The 12,561-nt window shown below is 40.3% G+C and overlaps 1 protein-coding gene across 21 annotated transcripts in view; it reads right to left on the bottom strand.

Annotated features, from left to right (window-relative positions):
- DLG2 (discs large MAGUK scaffold protein 2) overlaps positions 1 to 12,561 on the bottom strand; it is a 1,588,988-nt gene that overhangs the window by 55,516 nt on the left and 1,520,911 nt on the right. For all 21 annotated transcript variants that reach the window (XM_059187674.1, XM_059187632.1, XM_059187635.1 and 18 more), the window contains one exon: positions 3,963 to 4,038. In XM_059187674.1, the coding sequence (XP_059043657.1) occupies positions 3,963 to 4,038 (76 nt within the window). The remainder of the gene's footprint in view (positions 1 to 3,962; positions 4,039 to 12,561) is intronic.

Below are 12,561 nucleotides of genomic sequence, written 5' to 3'. Positions count from 1 at the left end.
AATGCCTGCTGTTTTCCAGCATTCAATAATTTTAAATCAATGGATAGTTCTGGAAAAATAACCCAAGCATGGTTAGGTCAATTAAAGTCTAAGTTCTATGAAGGGCTCTCTGGTCATTCTTATATACATTAATTTGAATTCTCATAGCTCTTATACGTACTACTGAGACAATTGTCACAACCTGCTTCATCCATACTAACTGAGTTTTAAGCTTCTCCAGGGCAGCAAGCGTGGCTTTCCCTTTGAATTCCTGTTTCACAGTGTGTTAATGCCAGCTCATGATAGGTTCCTCAAATATCTCATTCTCCTTCTCATTCCAAGGAGTTTTCTACTTCAGTTTATTTATTTTTTTAAAAAGATTTTATTTATTTATTTATTGAGAGAGAGCACACACAAGCAGGGGGAGGGGCATAGGCAGAGGAATACCCAGGCTCCCTACTGAACAGGGAGCCCAGTGCAGGACTCCATCCCAGAACCCTGGGATCATGACCTGAGCCGAAGGCAGATGCTTAACTGACTGGGGCACCCAGATGACCCTTCTTCCTCAGTTTATGTTGAGTTTACCTCTAGATGCCAGACTGAGGTTTTTGAAATAATAATGAAGTTCTGTAGTCCTTGTTGGCTCAAGGTGAGTGGCTTTTCCTGACCCAACTTTTCAGCTCTCCCCACAGCGGTCTTTCTCTTTCTTTAGCACACTTTGTCTTCATTGTCTTTTATTTTTTACCCTAAGCAAGAGTCTTCTCATTGATGTATTGTACTCATGGGGATTTGGAAAACCTTGATTTATTATTTCTTAACTCATAGGTTCTTGGAGAATTACTTCTGGAAGGCATCTTAAAAATCATTGAACCTAGGGACCTCAAACACAGAATAATTCTCAATGTTGGCCAGGGATGAATAGTCAATCATGGCATTTTTTTTTTCTCCTGCTGAGGTCATACATGATCTCAGAATCATTTTCAACAAAATATTCCAGGTAGAAATTATCAATCAACAAGAAACTATCAATCCATCATCACAACCAATCCACCTTAAAGGAAGTGAAACTTGTCTGACGTCCTTGCTGCAGTGCAAAGCTGTTATTTTGCCAATGAGGCCCAAAGAGCAGTGGTGAATTAATAATAAACTCAAACTAGAACCCAACTTACTTGACCCTCATGACTGTGGTCCAGGCTTTCCCTTTCCACATGGTCACTGGTCCTCCTTCAATAGTCATTCAAGTCCTAGAATTTATAGTCTGTTTTCTTGGCATTACCTAGTAGTATATGACAATATGATTAAAAAGCACAATATACATGTCTTAGCCTTATCAAAAAGACATCTGAGCTCTCATAGATGTTATAAGCTCTTGAAGAGAAGCCTTCGTTTCACTTTGCATCTTTCACAAGTTCTAGCCCTGTGTCTGGCATGTGGTAGGTATTCAACAAAAATTATCTGATATATGTTCAACTACATATATGAGACAAACAGGAGCTCTCTCCTTAAATTCTCACTAAGAATCAGTGAAACAGTATTTATTTGAAAGGGCTCCATGCATGCTGACACATACCCTCACTTTTTTTCTTAAGAGGGACACCTTACGTCTAAATAAGTTCTCGTTTCACCCGAATATTTTAGGGGAAAGTAAATGTAATCTCAATGACTGGGCTGCCCTGTGACACTTCTACTTCAAAACATGAGGAGCAGCGTTGTGATTTGGGGCTCAAAGGCCCTGAGGAATGATAGCCTTTCTTCTTTTTGTTTTTCATGGTGACATCCATTGACCATAACTCTGTGTGATGCTCACAAGCCAGAGTTGTTAGGAGGAGAGAAAGATGAAGGAAAGGAGGTGCAGAACAAGAGCATAGGAAGAGAGAAGGGTAGGCAGGGGGCAATATTTTACAATACAGCAATGGGATACTTGTTTTACCACTTAAAAATAGATTGCAAAAGCTGCATAAGCCTCAGCTGACATCATACTTAATGGTAAAAGATAGAATGCTTTCCCGTTAAGGCCAGGAACAAGGCAAGGATGGCTGACCTTGCCGCTTCTACCGAATATTGATCCACAGGTTCTAACCAGGGCATTCAGGCATGCCAAAGAAATAAAAATTATCCAGATTGAAAAGAGAGAGGTAAAACTCTCTTTTTATACATGACATGATTTTGTATGCAGAAAGTGCTAAGGAATCTACCAAAACAAAACAAAACAAAAAACCCCTATCAGAACTAATAAATAGGTTCAGCAAGGTAGGAGGATATGATTGATATACAAAATAATTATATTTCTATATACTTAAAATGAACAAAAATGAAACCGAGAAGATAATCCACATGTAAAAAAAAATGAAGATATTGGAATCCTACTTCATATCATATACAAAAACTAACTCAAAATGGATCAAACACCTAAATGTAAGAGTTAAAACTATAAAAATTTTTAGAAGAATATATGGACTTTATCAAAACTAAACACTTTTGTGAATCAAAAACTAGCAAGAGAGTGAAAAGACAACTTACAGAATGAGAGAAAATAAATAAAAAGCATACATTTGATAAGCAATTGATTTCCAGAATATATAAGGAATTTCTGTAACTCAACAGCAATAAAAAAAAGCCCAACTTAAAAATGAGAATAGGATCTGAATAGACATTTCTCCAAAGAGGGTTTAGAAATGGCCAATTAGCACATGCAAAAATGCTCAACAGCAGTAGTCATTAGGGGGATGCAAACTGCAATTACAATGAGATACCACTTCCAACCAAATAAGCAGAAAGACACATAATAAAAAGGGGTGAGAATATGGAAACATTGGAACCTTTATACACTGATGTTGGGAATACAAACATGTATAATCACCCTGGAAAACAGTCAGGAAGTTCCTCAAAACATGAAGCATAGAGTTATCATAAGACCCAGAAATTCTACTCTTAGTTATCTACCCCATGGAAGTAAGAACACTTGTCCACACAAAAATCTATACACAAATATGCACTGCAGCATTATCCGTAATAGCCAAAAAGTGGAAAGAACCCAGATGTCCATCAACGGAAGATGGATGAATTAAATGAGATGTATCCTTACAATGGGCTATTATTTGGCAATGAAAATAAATGAAGTTCTCATACACGCCATAATATCTGTGCATGAGAACATTATGTGAAGTGAAAGGAGCAGTCAGAAAAGACCACATAGTACATAATTCCATTTATATAAAATATCCAGAATAGGCAAATCTATAGATAAAAATAGTAGTTGCCTAGGGTTGGGGAAGGTGGAGTTGGGGGTGTGGTTGGGGGCCATGGGAAGTGACGGCTATAGGGTTTCTTTATGGGGTGGTCAATGTTCTCAAACTGATTGTAGGGATGACTGTCTAACTAAATATACTAAAACCTCTGAATGCTGTACTTTAAACTAGTGAACTGTATGGTATGTGAATTTTAGCTCACTAAAACCATTATTAAAATAGATACATGTGCATGTAATACTTTAATTTTAGTGATTAAATTTCACTCGTTAATTCTATGTCTGTCACAACAATCCATGTATTCACTTAGATGATCCATATATATATATTTCCATGACAACTGTCTTAGTTTAAAATATGTTAACAGACTACACAGATTTGTGAATAGCAGGTAGGTATCTTTTATGAAATCCATCCTTTTAAAACACTTAATTTAAAAGAAAAAATTAAAGAAATGAAAACACTAAGCTATCTTTTCTTCAGTGTCATCACTATATCATCTTCATCAACACATCATTTCTGTGGACCACTGGCAGGTTTACCCCCACTATTTAATATATTTACTACAAGTCTACTTCATCAGAGATCACATCATTACTTTTAGCAGTATATTTTTAACAGTACTCTCCTGTCTGGTAGCTCCATCATTTCTTTGCTATTGAAAACCTGAATGTTAATTATAGCTAAACCCAAGGCAGTGGAGAGAACTTAGTAATTCGATTATTTTGTACCTACCCCTTTTGAATCAATCACTCCAGGTTTCGCATTAAACTTCACTGTCTTCAACCGGGCACGCTCCTTTCTTTCCACCCTGAAGAAAATTGAAAATAAAGAGCTGATCACATGGCAAGGCATTTATGAGTAACTTCCTTACTAAATGAAGAATCTCTCTTCTCATCCTACAGCTCAAATACAATGTGTCCTAAAGTATTCCTGTTCCTTGGTTTGGTATAAAAAGTCTTCCTATGTGGTCTCTAAGAGGCTAACACATCCCTTGAAACTTCTGTGTGATGTGTACTGAGAGTCCTAGTGATTGGAAGAAACAAAGAGGGAAGAAAAAATATTTTTTGTTACTTAAATGCCTGAATAACTCAACCAAAAATCTATTATAAGATATCACAGTCCACAGAGATGAACACTTACAATGGAGGAGAAATAAACTTCTTCCCTCTCCTCTGTCCCCTCTGCATACCTCATCTCTCCTACTCTTTTCTTTTGGTTTCGTTTTTCTTCCCTTCCTTTTAGTGACATGAGGGTATTTTACCTTCACCTCAAAATCAAACATGTTATAGGTCATCTTGAATTTTTTCCTTTTCCCCAGTGCTGTTCTCCTGTTATCTCTGCCGATTTCATCATTGTACCTGACACTTCATTCATTCATCGAACACTCATCAATTGCCTATCATGTATCAAGCAAGGAGCTGGGGAACAAAGGAAAAAAAGAAAAAAGAAAAAGAAAAACCATGACTGCAATCAACACCCAGGAATGTGCTCCTGGTAGGAACAAAGACATAAAGAGACCGATATGCTGCACAGAAAGACTCCTGACAGCAACGGGGGGAGTGGTGAGGGGGCATCTATCTCACTGAAGGCTGAGAAGGAGGGGTAGAAAGCATTGGGGTTGGCTTCCTGGAGGAGGTGTCAATTTATGTGAAGCTTGAAGGACGAGAAAGAGGTTGTTGGCAGGAAAAGTTCAGGGAGAATTTACGCGACAGGAGACACATACTATGACCCAAAGATAATAGGCAAGTAAGAGACTGCGGGAAGATTCCGCTATAGGGTATATACAGGGCATGTATGAAAGTGAGGTGGTGGGGCCGCCTTATAAAAATATCCATGCACACTAAGGACTTGGGCTTTTTCCTTGGGGAATCCTCATGAGTTCCAAGAGGATATAAAGCAGAGGAGTGATCAAATGGGTTAGCACTGGAATAAATGACTGTGGTGGAGGAAGAAGACAGGCTGCAGAAGAGAAGGGACAGTGGGAAGCAGGAGTTCTGTTGAAAAGCTACTGCCACAGCCCAGGCAAGGAATGACAATGAGGTGGAAGGGAGGGAAGGGCTTGAGAAACAGCAGTAAAGTAAAATTGGTAAGACGTGTGCCCATTTGAAGGATAGGGTTAGAGGGGCGCCTGGGTGGCTCAGTGGGCTGAGATCTCTGCCTTCGGCTCAGGTCATGATCCTGGAGTCCCAGGACTGGGTCCCACATCAGCCTCCCTGCATGGTGGGGAGTCTGCTTCTCCCTCTGACCCTCTCCCCTCTCATGCTCTCTCTCTCTCTCTCCCATTCTTTCTCAGATAAATAAATAAATTCTTTTTTAATAGATTTTATTTACTTATTTGACAGACAGAGATCACAAGTAGGCAGAGCAGTAGGCAGAGAGAGAGAGGGAAGCAGGCTCTCTGCTGAGCAGAGAGCCCGATGTGGGGCTTGATCCTAGGACCCTGAGATCATGACCTGAGCCGAAGGCAGAGGCTTTAACCCACCCAGGCACCTCAAATAAATAGATTCTTTAAAAAAAAAAAAAAAAGAGGTAAAGAGAAGCTAATTATCTCCTTGATTTTTTGTTTGTGGGCATCTCTCTAGTGAGACATGATCACTCCTTCCTTTAAACACCACAGGACTTATTTGTATCTTCATGTTGGTATCATCTCTTCTTTCATTGTGTTTATTTTCCCAGTGCACACACAAAGCTGGATGTTCCTTGAGGGCAAACCCACATGTCACTCAGCAGCATCCTGGAGCAAGTCCTCAATAAACTACTGTTCACTAAAATAATCCTTCATGCATTGTTCTGACTTGACGGCTTGTTTAAATATGGCCAACTCGAATTTCAAAAACGGGGAAAGAAAAGAGAAAAACCATGAATCTACAGAAATTAATGGTTTATAAAATCTAAGCTATTCATAGATCAATAATTAACAACATATTGCTTTTTAACTGAGAGCTCTTTTGTGTTCCCAGTTGAAACACAGTGCAGATCGGGGTTTCTATAGTTACAGAACCAGAGTTTCAGAATATATTTTGGGGCAAGAGGAGAATATCTGAGTGGAAACAGCCAAACAAAAATTTTCATATCTTAACCCTCAGATATTAAAGCAATATGTTCCACTGAGAGTTTCTACATACAACAGTTGGGAAGAGCACCAGGAAGACTTTAGAGAAGGTAAGTTGCCAAGTGGAGAGATGCTCACTCAGAAAATGCCTGTTCTGAGCATCTTCAGCTCTTCTCGGTTTTAATCCAAGTGCAAATGGTAATTCATATTCATCTCTTTGGATCCTTCTAAAACTGTGCGTACAGCCCTGGCTTTATTCTGGCTTCTTTGCATTAACCAGGATAATTATGGGAAACACTAGTACCTTGGATGATGCTAACACGACAAGCGGTGGCTCCGTGGTTTTTGATCAGGCTCTACAGAAAATTCTGCACAAACCCACAGAACTCACAGGGGTCTAAAACATATATGAGGCTGAAGTCAGGATTCTAAGAACTGCTTGGATAAAGCATTCTAATTTTTACCCCATGGTTTCCAAGGTCACCCTTTTCCGATTCCTTCAGAAACGTCCCTATTAGGCCATCTTTAGTGATTCATCTCTTCCATCTTAACAGGGTTTCAAAGAATGTTAAGTCAGATGGACACGGACACACACACACACACACACACGTACCCCTATTATTTGTTATGGTTTATTAATCTTCAAACAGGCAACAGAAAAGAAGCCACAATTTTTAAAGTATTACTGTAGGTGGCCTGGTTTTGACTCACTCATGAACGAAGTCAGAAAGTTTTGTTTTCTCTTGGGGTTGGAAGTATCATGAATGATAATAATGATAATATAAGTGTTGGCCAAAGTTTTAACATATAATTATTAGTGAAAACTTCCTGTACATTTATATCCTCTCATTTGCTTCTCACAATAACCAAGTGATGTAGGTATGACTGACCCCCATTTGATGGCTGGGAAAGCTGAGACTTGAAGCGTGCCAAGTTTAACAAGTGGTAGAAATAAGGCCTGAACACACAGCTGCTAAAAGCTAACCTGAGTGTCTGTTTACATCTATGCAGTTTGGGAAATAGCACTCAGGATCTTCCATGTCTCTCTTCTGCAGTGGGAATTCTCAACACAAATGAGATTTTGGATGAGTCATACACAGTTTGAAGGCCAATACAATTCTTCAGAAATCTGTATTACGTTTTTCACAAATGATAACCAGCCTTCTCCATTGCATCCATCCATATCCCAAATGTCCTGAATTAAATAAACCATAGCCAAATGCAAGCATATAATCACTTACATAACACCATATTCTAACAGGCTAGGCTTTACATTTTTTTTTTTTTTTTTAAAGAGTGTGAGAGCTGGGGGTGCCTGGGTGGCTCAGTGGTTAAAGCCTCTGCCTTTGGCTCAGGTCATGATCTCAGGGTCCTGGGATTTAGCCCTGCATCAGGCTCTCTGCTCAACAGGGAGCCTGCTTCCCTCTCTCTCTCTGCCTACCTCTCTGCCTACTTGTGATCTGTCAAAAAAAAAAAAAAAAAAAAAGTGTGAGAGCTGGGGAGAGGAAAGAGGGGCAGAGGGAGAAGAAGAGAGAGAATCCTAAGCGAACTCCATGTCCAGTGTGGAGCCCGATGAAGGCCTTGATGTCATGACCCTGAGATCACCACCTGAGCTGAAATCAAGAGTCAGACACTGAACGGACTGAGCCACCCAGGTGCCCCTGGGCTTTAAAATTTAGAATAAATTTTAATCTTGAATTAGGTTAGGTAAATGACTGTATGCAGCATTATACATATTGAATTATATCATACATATTGAATTACTTTCTCTCCTTGGCAGTCTTTTTCATTCACTGTAACCCCATCATAGTTTTGCTTTCCCATCACGGGGCCCATCTTGATTAACTCTCTCAGTGGTAGTTGGCTGTGGCTCGTTTTTTCCTACCTACCCCAAACCCTTCCTCTCTTCTGGTGCTTCTTGGGATGTAGGTGGATAATTTATTGCTCAAATGAGAGTCAGGGCTGGCAACAGATAAGTCAGCGCTCTGAATAATGGTGTGTTCTTTCAAGAACTAAAAGCTCAAATGCGAAGAAAGGAAAACACCCATCATTTGAGTGTGTACGAAGTATTCGATGTTGTCCTAAGCACTTTGCCTATATTACCAATAACTGTAGAGTGATCCAGGGCTTAAGATGGAGCCGGGCATATAGTAGGAACTTCAAGAATCTTTGTTGAATAAACGAATGAACAAATGAGCAAATGCATGAATAAACCCTCAAGGAGCATTCTTGACCTGGTTGTGACAATTGAGGCTCAAGAGTTAACTGACTTACCCTCGAATAGTGTTTTCAATAAAAAAAATTATTTACCAATTCATGACTTTTTCACTTGGTAAGAATCTAAGTTTAGCATCACCTTCCCTATTTGTGTTATTTAAGTAGGACTCCTTCAGCAGAAGTAGATGATATTAAAGCCCACTAGCCTTTACCTAAGGGAATGGCGGACCACCTATATAGAAAGACTGAATTGAAAGGAGAAGTACTGCCTTACTTCTCTCACACTCAAGAGGCAAGCAATTAATTAGATTGTTTAAGCAGAAATAATCCTTTCCACCCCAGTTTGGTCACTGACCAAAATACTGAAAATGTACACTGGATGGCAAAATCTGAGCAATCGCTTCTGACAGTTAGCATCTCCAGGGAGTACCAAATGGTCATGCTTCCACGAGCCCAGTGGTCTCCCTCTGCCCTCTCACCCACTTCCCATCTGGCATTTTCAGGTCCTGGCCAAACATACAATGAGGTCAGGCTTGGAGCACTGGATGGCAGGATAATCATTTAGTGCTGGGTGTTGCTGTGCCCGTGCTCTGCAAGGATAGAAATGCGGTCCACGTGATTGGCCACAAGCTCTCTGTGAAGGTTAGGTGAGTAAACCTTCATGCAGTGCTAGCTACAAACCTGTCCTCTGAGAGCCCAGGGGGCCATCAGTATGGGGCGATGAATTAAGAGACTGTGGAACAAATCATATCTTGGCCACTCACAAAAACTACGCAGTCTCAGGAAACAGCAATTCTAGGCTAAGAGCCCAGGTTTTGAAATCATACAAGTCTGGGCTGGAATCCTGCATCTGCCACTTATCAACTCTGTGAGTCAGGGCAGGTCATTCAGCCTCTTAGGATCTCAGGATTTATGTTGGTAAACTGAAAGTATAGACAGACTTTAAAAAATTACAGTGAATGTTAAAGAAGATAATACAAAAATTGTTTAGCACAGTATCTGCTACATATGAAGAACTCCTAATTGACAATTCTAATGGACTCTTGGCATAGTGGAAAGCCATGTGGTCTTGCTATCAGGGAGACTTGGGTTCAGCCAGTGGTTGGTTGTGGACCCTTGGGCAAGTTACTTGACTTCTTGGACCCTCAATGTCCTTATAAGGCTTTTGTGAAGATGAAATGAAATTCTGTATTTGAAAGTACTTGCCACCATACAGGGTTGGTGCTATTATCATAAAATTCTGTATTTGATAGTACTTGCCACCACACAGGATTGGTGCCATTATCAGATAGAACTGGTCTCCCTGTCTCCTGTCCTTCCATATCCCTTGACTCCTGCTATGGACTGAATGTGTTGGCCTTCATGAGTGGGATTAGTGCCCTTATAAGAAGAGACATGAGAAATAATCTCTCTTTTAGCCATGTGAGGGTACAGCGAGAAAGCTATCCATGAACCAGGAATAAGGCCCTCATTGGGAATCCAAATAACCAGTGCCTTGAATCTGGACTCTCTAGGCTTTCAGAACTATGAGAAATGAATGTCTGCTATTAAAGCACCCAGTCTTTGGTTTGTTATGGCAGTCCAAGCTGACTAGGACAGCACCTTTAGTTACTGTGAGCCTTCATTAATGGAATCACAGTGTGGCTATGCCTTAGTCACATGTTTAGTCCCACAAACATGTGACTCCAGCTGGGCTCCAGTGACCCAATGACAGTGCTTGGCACACAGACACTGCTCAAACCATGCTTGCTGATTTAAATTTTGCTAAGTCTTACTTTTGTAACTTGGGGAGGCAGGACTGCATGTAAGTTCAGGGTATCAATTCTGCTGGGGTGCCTATGTGGCTCAGTTGGTTAAACATCCAACTCCTTCTTAAAAAAAATTATTTTTTATTTATTTGTCAGAATGAGAGAGAGAGAGAGAGAGAGAGAGCATAAGCAGGGGGAGGAGTGGCAGGGAAAGGGAGAAGCAGGCTCTCCACTGAGTAAGGAGCCCAAAGCGGGGCTCCATCCCAGAACCCTGGGATCATGACCTGAGCTGAAGGCAGACACTTAACTGACTGAGGCACTCAGGCATCCCTAAGCGTCCAACTCTTGCTTTTGGCTTAGGTCATGATATCAGGGTCATGGGATTGAGGCCTACGTTGGGCTTCATGTTGGGTGTGGTGCCTGTTTAAGATTCTCCCTCTCCCTTTCCTGCTGTCTGTCCCCACTCCTACTTTCTCTCCCCTTCACTAAAAAAAGAAAAAGGAAAAAAAAAGAACATCAGTTCTGTAGCCTGGATTCAAATCTTGGTTCCGCTGGGCAATTTCAGGCAATTTAATTAACCCCTCTATGCCTCAGTCTTCTGCTTTGTAAAATGCACATACTATTATAACATCTCTCAAAGGGTTGTAATGAGGTTTAAACGAGCTCATTGTAAAGGGCTTAGAACAGTGTCTAGCATGTTCCAGGAGTGTTTTAACTAAAATTTCTTCATCATCTTCAAAAAAAGAAAGAGGGTGGAAGTAATCTTCATACCCTCCATCACGGTTTCATTGGGATGATTAAATGGGATCATCCATAGAGAAGCATCTTTGTTTTTTTTTTTAATTTTTTATTTTTTATAAACATATATTTTTATCCCCAGGGGTACAGGTCTGTGAATCACCAGGTTTACACACTTCACAGCACTCACCAAAGCACATACCCTCCCCAATGTCCATAATTCCACCCCACTTCTCCCAGCCCCCTTCCCCATAGAGAAGCATCTTTGTAAAGGGTCAAGTCATGCCCTGATGTTATCCATTACGAGATTTTCCCAGACCAGTTCTACTAGCTGAACTGTACTCAGAAAAGGGGCTAGCAAGGAATTAAAGACTGAAAAACTTAACCCCAGTCTAAAAGTAAATCCTATTTGTACCAGCTCCCACGTATTCTGAGCTAGAGTTGTAAGATGCTAAATGTAGTGTTAAATGAGAAAGCCCTGCAATAAGAACTCTTCATAGGGTAAGATTATAAATGATTTTTATTTCTTTTCTATAATTCTCAAAAATTTCCCACTTGCCTACAATGAAATGTGCTATAGAAACATCTAAAATAATAATATTTTCTGAAAGGATTAAATTCTAAGGAGAAAAGTTGACAGAAACTCATTTATAGCCACACACACACACACACACACACACATGCGGATAACATTCACGAGATTAGAATGCAAATAAATATCAACATTGGAGTCACTAGACAAACTTCCTTTTCAGGCTTGTTGTAGTGTATTTGTTAAGATGGTTTTTATCCAAAATAGGAAAGATAGCCAACTTAAGAAGGACCACCAGGAGGTGGAAAATTGCCTCAAGAGGAATAGCACTGAGAATGTACCTTGGGGGGAAAATGAAGTATAATTGAACAAATGAAGGGCTATTGACAGGGCTGGTTAGAATCATGGAACTTCTGGGTTGGAAAGGGCCTGGAAAATTGCATAGTTCAACTCTCTATCCAAAGCTTGAATCCCGTTTATTATATTTCCTGACACTAGACCTTCTGTTATCAGAATCACCCGGAGGGATTTACAAACAAATAGAGATTTCCAGGACCCACTCCAGATGGATGGAATTAGAGTATTTGTGTGTGTGTGTGTGTGTGTACGCACGCATGTGTGTGTGCATGCCTGTGCACACACAGAGGAGAGGCTCCGAGAGGGAGGAAGCGGGCACATCTAAGCTTTTATAATGCTCCCTTGCTATGAAAACCACAGTTCTGGTTCAGTATCTTCCCACGTAATCCATACCATCTCTACACAGCTCTGACTAGTAAAAGAGTTCCTTTAAAATGAGCAGAAATCTCTTCCCACATAGCTTTCCTTCCTCCGCTCTGCTTCTATCCTTGGGGCCATATTCAGTAAGATAGCTCTTTCTTCTTAGAGCAGCCGCTCCGACAGCTCTGATGAATTAAATCAAAGCAACCCAAAATGCACGTTGTCTTGACTCTTTTTTTTTTTTTAAGTAAATGGAAATGGAAAAACAGAATCTAAACTAGTGCTGAGAGTCGCTGCTTTGAATATATACCCTTTGAGAAAACCCTA

The sequence above is a fragment of the Mustela lutreola genome, chromosome 1, assembly GCF_030435805.1.
Source record: "Mustela lutreola isolate mMusLut2 chromosome 1, mMusLut2.pri, whole genome shotgun sequence".
Lineage (NCBI taxonomy): Eukaryota > Metazoa > Chordata > Mammalia > Carnivora > Mustelidae > Mustela > Mustela lutreola.
This window is presented reverse-complemented; position numbering and strand designations above follow the sequence as displayed.